At 41.6% G+C, this 13,606-nt stretch overlaps 1 protein-coding gene across 2 annotated transcripts in view; it reads left to right on the plus strand.

The window, feature by feature from the left end:
- LOC140917713 (vascular endothelial growth factor receptor kdr-like) overlaps positions 1 to 9,714 on the plus strand; it is a 182,650-nt gene extending 172,936 nt beyond the window's left edge. For both annotated transcript variants that reach the window (XM_073361074.1, XM_073361075.1), the window contains exon 30: positions 4,115 to 9,714. In XM_073361074.1, the coding sequence (XP_073217175.1) occupies positions 4,115 to 4,319 (205 nt within the window). In that variant the 3' untranslated portion in view covers positions 4,320 to 9,714. The remainder of the gene's footprint in view (positions 1 to 4,114) is intronic.
- Positions 9,715 to 13,606: the final 3,892 nt, after the last annotated feature.

The following is a 13,606-nucleotide window of genomic DNA, read 5'->3' on the forward strand; positions in this document are numbered from 1 at the left end:
AGATCAAACTCATCATTTCTCTGGCTTGGGAGCGAATATTAAATGTCACTGTTTAAGTCTCTCTTCAGACATCAGTGTGATTTAGGTGACAGACAGAGCTATTCCCAGATGCAGTCCCCTGCTGTAGATGGGACAGAAACACAAGGAGAACACTTGGTGGAAGCCAGCAAGGGTCTGAAAGTTTCTCATTGTGTGGCCAAACTAAACCCTAATAAAATTTCTTTTATCTGGCACTCCAAGGCACACAGGCCGAGGGCCAAGTTAAACAGATACTTTCGTGCTTCTCCTTGTCTCCATTGACAACTTTAATACCTGGAAATTAAAAGCCAGAATGTCTGTGGAGTCAGCTGACAAGAGTCAACAGGGCTACGTAATAAAAGAAAAGTACATAAATAAACAGTAGAGCAGAGAGACAGTTCTGCCGCTTATTCCAGAGGGAGAATCTATCTAAAGAGAGGAGATGGAAAAGCTGGCAAATGTATGGCATTTTGAAGAAATTCCCGCTGGTGTTTTCCTCTGGACAATGAGAAAGAAGAGAATTTAGATTTTGATAATAAAAGACTGTCACATTGCTGGAACTCTCAGGGTTATAGCTTATTTCAGTCATGAGCGGCAACCTAGTGAGTAATGATCTGCATTGCCATGCAAGGAATTTGAGTTCAACTCCTAGTCCAGATCTAAGAGGCCAGCACAGCAGAGTTTGTCTGCACAGTTTACTTCTCTGTACCCTGGAAGTCTCAGGATTGGAGTTTATTGAAGAGATGCAAGAAGCATCCTAGTGGTTAGATCTCTGCATCACCATGCAGGAATCGTGGGTTCATTTTCCTGTCTTGAGTTTGAGCAGGATGTACTGACATTTTGGGGAGGACAACCACATCAGACCAAAATAGACCCTGCTGTAAAATGACGCATCTCCCATTGAAGTCGAAGGAAGTTGCACCTGTTCATATGATGGCTGAATTTGACTCAACATCTCAAGTGCTACTGGCTTAGAATGAATCCCTTCATAGATTGGCATATTCAAAGTATCATCCAACACACACACAAACTCACCAAACAACGGAGAATTACAGGACTGAATGACTCAAAAGTGACCATTATAAACTGACTGGTGCACATACACACAAGCCGATACATTACCTGAGCCAATACAATATACAAGACGTGCCTGCCTGCACCTCTCCAGAACAATTAGCATTGACAATGAAAACACCAATACTGATTCTACTAGCCAGGCTGGTGACACTTGTAGCTCACAGCGAACTTCAGTTCCTGGACAGGCTCAGGATTTCAAGGCAAGAGACCAGATCTTCTAAGGTTATCGTATCATAATTTATTGAGAGATATTAGCTCCCTTTCTGGAGAAAAAGACATTTTCCCCTCTGTACTGAAACCAGAGACAGAAGGCGACAGGAAGAATGAGGACAACAGAAAATGAAAAATAGGAATATTATGAGTGTGTTGTCCCCAGCAGCAACCTCCTTGTTAAGTCTGGGCTGGGTCTAGCTATCTTAGATATTTAAATAGTCCCCATTACCATAGTACATGAACAGACCTTACAAGTTTTAATGAATTTAGCCTGTGACGCATGGAAGTACAATTATCTCCATCTCGAGGTCACACCGAAAGTGTTGGGCACAACAGGGACTTGAACCCAGGTCTCCTAAGTCCTTCACTAGTGACCTAATCATTGGACCAACTGAGTCTCCTGCTGGTTTGTTTTTCAACCAAGTGTTCCAGAACATAAACACTTAAGAGGGAAAACAGTGGGAAAATCTGCTCAACTGCAGAAAAGGTTGAATGTGAGCCAACAAGGTGATGCAATTGTGAAAAAGGCTAATATAATTCTGGGGTGTACTAACAGGAAAATCATGTGAGACAGGCAGTAATTGTTCTACTCTACCTGGCACTGGTGAGGCCTCAACTGGAGTACATTGTCCAGTTCTGGGTGCCACACTTTAAGAAAGATGTGGACAAATTGGAACACGTCCAGAGGAGAGCAACAAAAATTATAAAAGGCTTAGGAAACCTGACCTGTGAGGAAAGGTTAAAAAAGTTGGCATGTTTAGTCTTAAGAAAAGAAGACAGAGGGGGACCTGATAACAGTCTCCAAATATGTTAAGGGTTGTTATAAAGGGGATGGTCATCAATTATTCTCCATGTTCACTGAAGGTAGGTCAAGAAGTAATGGGCTTAATCTGCAGCAAGGGAGATTTAGGTTAGATATTAGGAAAATCTTTCTAACTAGAATAGTTAAATTCTGAACTAGGCTTGCAAGGGAGGTTGTAGAAGCCCCATCATTGGAGGTTTTTAAGAACAGGTTGGACAAACACCTGTCAGGGATGGTCCATGTTGACTTAATCCTGCCTCAACCTCTTCACGTCCCTTCCAGCCCTACATTTCTATGATTCTATAAAGCAGGGTCACACCTCCATCCTCAATCAGCCATAGTCTGTTTACAAATGGGAAGGAGTGCTGGGTGTGAGGTAGGCTGACTCATGATGCTGCGATCAGTATTTTCCTCTATCACGATGCCTACAAAAACATGCACCAGTGATTAAACAGCTGGTGTGCAGTGACTAGAGCTTTTCATACTGACCAGTTTTATCTCATAGTTTCTTTGCGCTCCCTCTGTTTGTTGTATGTATCTGTTGGCCCATCTCTTATATTTGGATTGTAAGATCCTTGGGCCAGGGACTTTCCTCTTGTTTTGTGTTTGTACAGTATCTAGCACTTACAGGATCTGGGAATATGACTGGGCTCACTCTGCACTACTGCAATATATATAAAATAATAATAAATAGTCAAATTTCTCCTGAAGACTGTTTCTGTTTCAAGGCCATTAGAAAGTAGCTATTTACCTGTACACATGATATGTGTTCTCCTACTGTCTGAGCATTATATAATTGGTTCATTTTAAACTCTCCCTAGCATGTTCAGGAGTCATTTTGAAGTGAGACACGAGGAATGCCATGATCAGAGTCAGTTTGCAATTATGGATTATTGCAAAAAGATTCAGATCAGTTAGTTACAGAGTCCTAACAACAGTGGACAAGTTCAGAGAACCACTTCCAGATCTGGATCTTTATTACCACCATCTCTGAATTATCCAAATCTCCTCCACAAACATGCGTTGAATTCCTCGGGTGGAAGGTGCTATAGATGAGCAAAATATTATTTCTGAGGTTGCATATAATTACCTTTTTGGGGTTCAAGTGAACCTCTCTTCAAAGCCACCATGTGATGGCATCTAATGAAGACTGGTCCACACTCCCTTTGGAGTTCTAGTTCTACCAATAGGGGTTGCTATTTAGCGGCATAAATTGTTTATTTCTCCACACCATCACCTAGAGCAGTGGTTCTCAACCTGTGGCCTGGGTGCCACTTGCAGCCCAATCAGCACAGACCCCAGGTGACATCGTCAGGGCCATACAGGTAGTATTGGATACCGCCCACATAACACATTTTGAGCCCATATGTGGCCCACAATGGTAAATAGGTTGAGAACCACTGCTCTAGAGTAAAAGAAGGCAGCTGGGAATCAAAACAGGGTCTCTTGAATAGCACCAACTGCAGGATACCAGTTTGGGCATCATGCAACTTAGCTGAAAGACTGTTCTGTAGTTTTAAAGGGTTACAAAGTATGTAAAGTGCCCTTGTGCTCTCCACATTATTATAAATCAAAGCATGTCATAGATTATTCATTAATCCCAGTTTTTACTGTACTTAAAGAAAAACCATAGCTCATGATTCTGCTTTCAAAATGTCACGTTCCCTGACCTGATGTCAGAACAATGACAGGAGCATTTATAACCAAGATACATACAGTACCTTGCAGGGTGGCTCGTGGTTAGTGAAAGACACAGGGTATAAGGACTCCTAGATATTATTCCCGACTCTGCTATTGAATCTCTGAGCAACCTTGAGCAAGACACAAACTCAGTCCCCCCATCTGTAAAATGGGGATAACAGTTACGTGTCTGACAGGGGTGCTGTGAGGGTCAGTTCAGTAATGCATTTTGAGATCCTGGAACGACAGATATTAGGCCAATGACAGATAAGAGCAAAGCTTTATAAGAAAAGGGTCTGAATTGTTTGTCTTTGTTTTAAACAGGCAGAGAGCTGTCAGCAAGAGCAAAGAATCCATGTTATCAGAGCATGAGATTGTGAAATACCAGCCAGCAGTACAGACTGATGAGGACACCATAGACTTCACACTGGAAGACTCAGTCCTCCTGCCCATGGATCCAAACCTGGAATGCCACAGCCCACCGCCCGACTACAACTCCGTCATCCACTATTCTGCCCCTCCAGTGTAATCAGCCCAGTTCCATCTTTGCACCTCTTTCAACAATGCTGGATTCTCACATGCCTCCATCATTTGTACAGGCTCTTTAAAAGGACTAGGGTAAAAAGAGAAGGAAACTGACAATGTCCTTGATATGAATGGAAACCCTTAAAGAGCAGCTACCTTAAAGGTATATTTCAGCTTATCTAGTTAACAGACCAGAATCAAAAATAGGAGCTGCAGCCCAAAAGTGCCCCCACTCCTTACTCCCCACACGGGGACTGTTCAGTGGCAATTGCAGACGTGCAAGGTATGTCAATCCCTTTTTGCTCATTCCATACAAGTCACTGAGGGTCAAATCAGGTCAGGTGTGGAAACAGTATTGATTCTGCTGGCCACACGTAGACCCTGCAAGGATTATACGCTCAGATGCTGTCAGGGGAGCAGTTAAGAACTGCAGCCCCAAACACTGATATGTGGATTTTGAAACCATACATTATTTTAAAAACATGGGGATCTCCTTGTCCCTCCCAAAATGTATTTGAAATATCCAAATTGTTTTGCTTATGGTTGGTATTCTAATGGTGTTTGTACATCTTCTGGGATCCGTCCTTGAAACCATACAACATACACAGAGCATGGGCACTCTGAGTACCCGTAGAAAACCTGGATTTGGTTGCATTCTGGGCACACTACAGAGCTCATCTATTTCCCCAGGTTTTTCCTTTGTGGGAACAACAATTTATTTTAGTGCACTATTTTATAATGATTGTTCGGCACCCTAGGTCTTTGGATAGGGACTTTATAAATTTAGATAAATAAATTGTCCTATGTTTGTGTGCACTCAATGCAGGCCATATACCACTAGGACACAAACACTTTAACACAATTTTTCTGTTTAGCTTCTGGACACATCTTTAAAGAAAGCACTTCCCCTAGATTCCACTGCTGATGCCAAACACAGTTTGATTTTTGGAATACCAACCTGTACCACACCAGGAGCAATCTGACATTTAGGTTCATACTGCTGGGGCCCATGCAGCCTAACCACCTTGCTAGTGTGGTGTGTAATGCCCTAAGCGGGTAAATGAAAACTTTTCGCAGTCTGCTTATCCAGGCCTGGCTGGATCCCGGATCTACATAGCCGAGAAATTCAAAGTGACCTGCCCCTCACCCCCCACATGCTGTGTGCAGCAGGGGGGTTGTAGATTTGCCAGCATGCACACCCATGTCCTCCTTTCAGCAACCTCACAAGTAAGCAAGTAATCCTTGTAATTTAATGCACTGTGAAGTAATCTCAGCTGACATTACAAATTTAGGCAGGAGTAAAGCAACTAGGATCTCAAGTCTAAAGCAAGGCTGAGAAAGATGCTCATTGACAGTCAAGCCTGTAACCTCCGAAATTATAACCTGGGAAAAGGAGCTTTACATTAATTTTCTCCCTGGGGATTTTTCCAAGGCCTAGGAAAGCCCTCCAGTCCCTTCCTAGGTCTGGAACTAGCAATTACCTCTTTCCTTCAGAGGACAGATCTTTTTAAATGATCACAAACCGAAAGAAGAAAAGGCACCTGGCAAACAATGTGATCATCTTTCCCTAACTCCTCCAGCATAATGAAAACAGACCAAACACTCTCAGAACATTAGAATCATTTTCAAATTACTAGGTAGACTTGATGACATTGAAATAAGCATGAAAGAAGACTCAGGTATTATCACAGGGGAAAACAAATAAAAAATCCCAAGCCCAGCACCCTCTTAACTGTGAATGGTAAAACATTTGAAATGGGGGGATCCTCAGATTGTAATCCCAGTTCTCTTTAGTTCCTGAATTAGTCTGAAAAAAGCATGCAGGTTCCCATTTGAAAAAAGGGATCTGCAGTAATTCACAAAGATGAGTCTCTAGTAAGCCCCTTGTTCCTATTTGACCTGCTGGGAAGTTGTGGTCTGTAATTGCTTTATTGTCATTTTTGCACTTCTTTGTATTGTAGTAACTATGTGTTAACTAGAGCTGGTCAAATAATGAGAGAAACTGATTGGGGGAATAATTTATCTAAAAAGTGACAAAAAGCTCTTTTGATCAGTTGTTCAGTGAACATTAAATTGACCATCTATAGAGCTGGTCAAATAATAAAGCACTTGGTTTGCAGATAATTTATTCACAAGACAAATGGAAAAAAATGTCTCCAGTATATAACTCTGCTGGGTCTAGCATTAACAGTGTCAATGTGAGACAGTTTTTGCTGTTGTACCTTGCTCTTAAACGTGTGAAAATTACAGTGTGTAAAAAACTTTTGCTTGCAAAATCTAAATATAAGGAGGCCTAGGGAAAAAAATAACAGTTGCAAGTATATAAATGTGCTCTCCATTTCTAAAATAAAATTGGAAACACTGCTGTGCTAATTAACTGCTTCCAAGAAAACTCAGCATCTTTTCACATCACCTTTCTTCAGAACACAATTTGCAGAGGCTTTTATGAAACCAAAGTGATGCAGGGGTTGTGTTCTAAGTGGAACCAAGGGAGTGCTTTTATTTACGGGGGTACTGCATCTAGAGTCTTATTATGGCTTTTAGCCAACATCCATCACAGTTGTTTTTATGTCACATGAGAACACAGAAATGCAGGCCTGTGCACTCTCCATGAGATCTGCAAAATTATACCCATTTTAATCGCTGGTTCCATGGATGGGCCTCTAAAAACTGAGGACCTCTTTGTGATTCAAGGATCAGAAGGCATCTAGAGCTAGCCATGCCTGATGCCCAGTTCATCGGAAACAGGACAACAATCCCTGTCTGTGGGTGGGAGGGTTTGGTTCCTTTATGTCAGCCTCAATGCACTTAAGAAGTGTCCTGAACAAAACTGCAAATGACCAAGATTTGGACAAATGTGTTTCCAACTTTTATTTGAGTGGAAGTTTCTTTTTCTTTTTCACAGTAAATGCAACCAGCTGAACTATTACCTGACAAGTATTATTCACGTATGTGTCTTGTATTTTATTTACTAATATTTTGTTTGTCCTTTCCTCTCCTCCCTTAATTTAATTATTGTTCTTTCCTTACATTGGTGTATATAGTTTACCCAGTAGAGGCAAATATAGCAATTCCTCCATATGATATGTCTGTAACATTTTAATCAAGAGAAAGACGGAGATCCCCTGATGTAACAGAGTTAAGTATCTTTACTAAACATTTCACTAATGCTTGCGGGCCAGGCTCGGTTAACAGTACCCTCCCATTTCCAGTTTATAGTGACTCTCCTTCTGGCTGTTAGCATCTTTGGCTCTCCTTTATTCCCTTTGTTACGTAGCTTCAGTTAGAAAACAGGGATTGGGAGGAATCTGGTGGGCTTGTAACACTCCTGCAGGTATCAGCTGTGCAGCTCAAGGTAAAGGGGAGGGATTTTCACAGCTTCTAGTCTAACTCCGAGGCTGATCTACTGATAGGAGGAAGAGAGGAGGACAAATTGCTAAGTGCTGTAATGTTTGATTTTTCAGACTTCTCAGGGATTCCTGTTTGACTCCAGAGGGCAGTTGGCCGCCTGCCTTTCTAATCTGATTCAGTTTAACGACAACTGTTATTAACCTGTGCAAACCTGCTGGGCTTTTTATGGTGCTTTCCCCTTCTGTTTTTCCCTAGCAACCACAAAGTATCAGGCAAAGGGACTCTGAGCATTCAGGGGAAAGAATCTCCCCGATGAACCCTGGGGCCAGATAAGAGGCCAAAGATAAGGTACCTGATTGTGGTCCAGACCCATCTAATTATTTTGGTGTTTCTTGACATCTATATTCCCTGGTTCCCCTTTTTCCTTACTCTCCATTTATCTTAACACTTAATTCCATGGAAAGTTCAGATCATGTTTAGCCTCCCTCCTGGCTTCTCCCAGTAGCTTCTTCTCTGCCTTTTGGCTAAGATCAAATGTGCAACTGGTTTCAGTCTGATATTGCCCAGGTATCCTGTACTTGCTGGGGATTGACTAGATCATCTAAACAGGACTTTTTTTTTTCCACCTTTAACTTTAACCTTTTCCCATCCTAAGACTTCCTACATTGGCTAGAGTTAGGGACTGTGACTTTTTTATCTCTATCAGAAACTGTCCATGTAACATCTCCCTGAACAAAATATGTTTCTTCTCTTCTGGGTATTTAAATACTGAGCTTCTCCAGCAAGCTAAAATTTGGTGAATTTATAGCTGAAGTCTATCTGTTTCCCCTGTCTCTTTCAGACAGTTTGATCACTCTTTGCCTCTTTCACTTTATCTTAACTAGATGGGGGGCCCAAACTCAGACACTGGATCCATCTCCCCCTGCCCTGAGTGCTAGGGTACCTCCAATCAAAATGAAAATCTCATGTCTCAAGCCTTACTCTGTAGTAGGCTCAAATAAGGACATTAAATCCTGTTAAATTTGGATCTGTATTGAGATCCAAATCTAAATGTCTCCAAACTCCACAGTTTGGATCTCTCTCTAATGTGAACACTGCTCTTTCTTGCAACTTTGTTGGGCAGTTGTCTGGAGTCCTTCAAAAGGCCATGGCACTTTATCACTTCTTCTCTGCCTCCTATTTATTGTGGAGAATGTTCACTGGCACTTTACTCTGTAACCAGCTAGTCAAAAGCTTAAAACATAAATCTTCTCAATAACATTTCATCTTCAGCAGTGGCACTGTCTTGTCACGTCCCATCTCGCCTGGGAAGTGTTATCTGCTTTTAATACAATTACAAGGGTGTGGTCTTGATTAATGGTTTCTAGCTCCCAAGTCCCACCTGGGCAATCCCATGGAATAAAACGTTTCTGATGAAATATCATCAGCAAAATGTCCATAACAAGATACGATGCTACAAAGCACTGGATCTGTAGGAGATGATGCAATTCTGAGCTCAAACATAGGGCCTTCTTCTTAAAATTAATTGGAGGGAGAAAACAGGAGGAGAGGTATGAATTCCCTTGTTCGACCTCAGCTCTGGTTTGTTTGTATCAAGTGTTGTTTCCATATTGTGTAGAAGGACAAAAAGTCCCAGTTCCTGGCTGAACTGCAAGAGCTCACTGGCATGCCAACCAAATATGATTCCTTAAAAGATATGGTTACTCACGAAGACTAGCATGGAATGCAGGAACCAAATAGTGTCTTTGCCTGCCTGATAATCCTGTTTCACAAGAGCCAGCCCAGCCTTATTATTCAATTAATTTTTCCTTAGACCTTGAGCTGTCAAAGCTGTTAATGAAAGCTGGGAAAGCCCAATAACTATGGAGTTAAGGGAAATAAACTAAGCAAGTGCCATGGTATTATTCAAATCACTATGGAATGTCTGGGTGCCCTGTCCCTGTCTGGCTGAAGAATGTATGCACTGAAAACTCCGCTTTCTTACGTAGTCGAAAATTGTATTGTATCTATTAACCAAAATAAAATAAAATAAAATGATTCTATATTTATACAGCCCAGGACTCCTTTGTGTCATCTGTTGTCTCATGTGAAGTTGTCCTTGAAGCATAATATAAATAAATAAAGAAACAGTGTTTTCAGAGGGTTTACAGAGAATGGAATTTGCATTAATTGCTTCATGGTTTTCAAAGGTTAGGACATAAACCTGCCACATTGTAACAGCTCAAAGATGTCTAATGGCCATATTTGCTTAAAAGGCTCATGATGCTGGGAAAATGGTTGGCCAGATTCTGATCTTAGTTACACTGGTGTAAATCCACAGATCTGACATGATCACAGCACAGTGTGGTATAGACACTGGCAGCTGATAACTACAACTCATTAGACATGAAGGCTACAAACCATTTTTTGTAAGGTCCTACAAACTAACCAATAGGACTATTCAAATGCTTAAAGTTAAGTCTTTGTGGGATTGAAGATATGCCCCTCAATAAGACCCCTAATTCACCAAAGCACTTAAGCACATGTTTAAACCTCACTGACTTGAATGGGACTGAAAGTTAAGCACAGGCTTACGAGTTTTGCTGAACATGGCTGCATGGCTATCTGCTCTTCAAGACTCAAATGTGTTACCTTGGGCTGTGTGACAAAGAGCTCAAGTCAACTGCAGAACATGGTGGCATTTGGGGTTTCTTGAGATTTGGCTTAGCATTTCACAAAGATGTTTTCCCTTTCATTTAAACAGCTGCTTTGCAAAAGAGATCTAATTCAAATAAATATTTTCTAATAAACAGGAAAGACCCTCAAAAATTGGCTCCCCTGAACCAAAGTTGGACCACTGAAATGCTGAGCTCTTTCCTGAATCTGGAACACCTAGCTTACAGACAGGTTCTAAAATGTAGAAAAATAAGATGTGAAATTATATATATAAAATTAATTCAATGAAAAGCTTCAAATGACATGAGGTACTTTGCCTTGACATTTGGTAAAATTCCTCTAACCACAGCTTCCAATGTCTCCTGTCCGTTTTCAGTGGTATGGTTAACTACTATTGGCTGAACTATATTTGATAGCTTTTCAGCTAAGGAACATCTGCCAGTTTCAGACAGACTGGCCAAGATCCATTTCTGTTTCTTTTTCCACACAAAGGATTTAATTAGAAATCAGTAGTGTTCCAGAGATATTTCTCTCTTTGTGCACTTTAAAAGCTGGCATGGTCTTGCACTAGACAATTGGGTTTGGAAAACTCCAGAGCACTCGGTCACTTGGAACCGTTTAAAGTTTCTCTCCATCCCTTGTTCCAAATAGTCCTGGAACTAAATGTGTCTAAATGATACATGTCATGCGAAGTGCAGCAGTCTCCTCTCATTCACATAATGAGCAGGAACACTCTTCCACTGTAAACTATGAAATGTCTTAGTGGCTTATATAATGCATCACTCGTATAATTTTGCTAGGCAGTATAGAACCACCTCCTCCTGTATGAAGCTAATGTATCAAACGGCAGAAAGAAAATATAGAAAATTAACTTGGTTTGATTCATTTTTAGCTCATAACATAATTTATTGATTGCCTGGTATTATGCACGGCTACAGCTAAACTTTTGCAAGGTGCCTGATTTTGCCTTGCCTTCGGGAAGAATAGTCTTGTGGGTAAAGCACAAGACAAGGAGTTAAGGGATCTGAACTGTTCTCCCAGTAAACTGTCTTCTGCCTCCGTGGTAGAATACAATGAAAGAGAAGTCCTTAGTCCACAGACTAGGCTGTACATCTCCCCGGTACATAGAATTTTCTTCACAAGATGACACAGAGGAGGCAGCGCCCGCATAGACTCAAAAGGATGCATTTATTTTTGTTGGTTCCTAACTAGCTTGTAAGTGCCTCAGGGTAGAATCATATCAGATCATCCGTTGTGAGAGGCACCTAGCACACTGCAAAAAAAAAAAAAAAAAAACGACATCCATACTAGGAGAACCTGACTCTTTGGCCTCCTCCAATGGCTGGCCCACAAGAGAAAATCAGCCTGCTACTCCTTCCAGCTAGCAGACTTACTTCTTTAGTTCAAGTGTTAGCATCTCATGGTTTTAGAAAAAGAGGTCTGCGGTTCAAGGCCCCAGTAGGGTCAATTTAGATAATAATAAACATGAATAAATAAATATAAAAGATATTACCCAGCCACCTTGTCTTCCTAATAAACATGTCATTCAGAGGGTTACTGAAAGAAAATACCCCTCACATTTGAAGTATCTGGCTTTATTAACCAAGAGGAATTTGAACCAGGGCAGCCAATTCTTCAAGGAGTTCACTGGAATTTAGGCTGGAACTCTGCCCTATTTATTCTTCCCCCTTTCCCCCTCCGCCCTGCCCCCCCCCCCATTATTGATTTCACCAGATTGATTTTAGTTGAAAGTCCAAAGAAAAATACAGCTGTTTCAAAACAGAGAGAAACAAAACCAAAGGAAGGTGACTGGAAGGATAGGGAGAGATGCTGAAGCTCTGCTAGGACAAGAATAAAATCTGCTGGCGGAGTCTGATTAGAGGAGCCATGGCAGCAGGGAGACCAGATAGCAAGTGTGAAAAATCGGGACGGGGGTGGGGGGTAATAGGCACCTTTGTAAGAAAAAGACCCAAAAATCAGGACTGTCCCTATAAAATCAGGACATCTGGTCACCCTACATGGCAGTAGGAAGCACTGGACCTACAGCAGGAGAGGATATTTTAGAAAGCAGGAATCAATCATTTTCGCAGAGGAAGGGCGTGCAGGCACACTAGGCTGATCCTGCTCCCATCATGGTCATGGTCTCAAGGAGTCAAATTCATCCCTAAGCGGACTTGGAGACTGCTTTAGCTAGTATCTTCTGTTGGCTGTTTTTTTCTTGCTACTACCCATTCTTCCTTCCTGGCACATAAATTATATCATTTTGTGTTCACTTTTTACACCATTTACATCACCTACATGATACAGCATTTGCTAACTGGGTCACCTGGTCATAATGGCTTTTCCTGTTGCAATATCCTCAAAGGCCAAGTCTTTGTTGTCAGCCTCCATAATCTTTGTGCTAAGTCTAAAGTCAAACATGGAAGCAGTCCCTGCAGGAGACTCTGGGATCCTTACTTCATCATGTCAGTAGTGATGGAGAGTGGGGACAACCCAGCTGTTAACTAGGCACAGTCTCTGAGCTAGGCCAGGAATGGGTACACCACCTGCCTTTTTGCGTTGCCACACAGATTTTCTTCTCTTTTTTTGTTCCCACCCCACCCCGGAATATTGCAGGAGAAGACTTTCAAACCTGGCAGCGGATTTAAGATGAACAAAATTAATAGCACAAAGCAGCCCCCATTTCCCCATTGAAATAAATGGAGAATTTTGCCCCAGCAGGTCCCATACCCAGTGCTGTGCCCTCTGCCCCTCTAGGCTGTACTGGATGAGCAATGCCAGCATGACCTTTATAAGCCAGAACTATATATTCTGATCTGCAGAGGCAAGGACTGGATCAGTAGAAGAATAAACTGGGGCATCTTTGGACACACTGCTTGGAGTAGCGCCTGTTTATTTTTAAGCTGTGCTGTTGTCAAAATGAATTCCTCAAGCATCCAAAGGTTAATTTGCTTTTCATAACTATGCATTGAAAGAAATGAAAACTTTATTCTTTCCTGGGAGAGATTTGACCTTTTATTCATGTATATTTTTCAAATCCTGTCCTCCACTGTTTATGCCCCAAGCAAGAATGTCACAAGTTGTCATAGCAGCGAGCGAAGCCAACAAAGACAAGCAGGGGTAAGGCAAAGAGAGCAGGTGTGGAGTGGGAAACATGGATGTGCTGCACTGAGGTAACAGTCTTTCTGCCTGTCCCTAACAGAACATCTGCAATTACCTCTCCTAGAGCTACTGAGGCAAGCAGTAAACCACCAGTATGTTGTGAGGTTGAGATAAAGTGTAATG

Source organism: Lepidochelys kempii, chromosome 9 (genome assembly GCF_965140265.1).
Source record: "Lepidochelys kempii isolate rLepKem1 chromosome 9, rLepKem1.hap2, whole genome shotgun sequence".
In the NCBI taxonomy this organism is placed as follows: Eukaryota; Metazoa; Chordata; order Testudines; family Cheloniidae; genus Lepidochelys; species Lepidochelys kempii.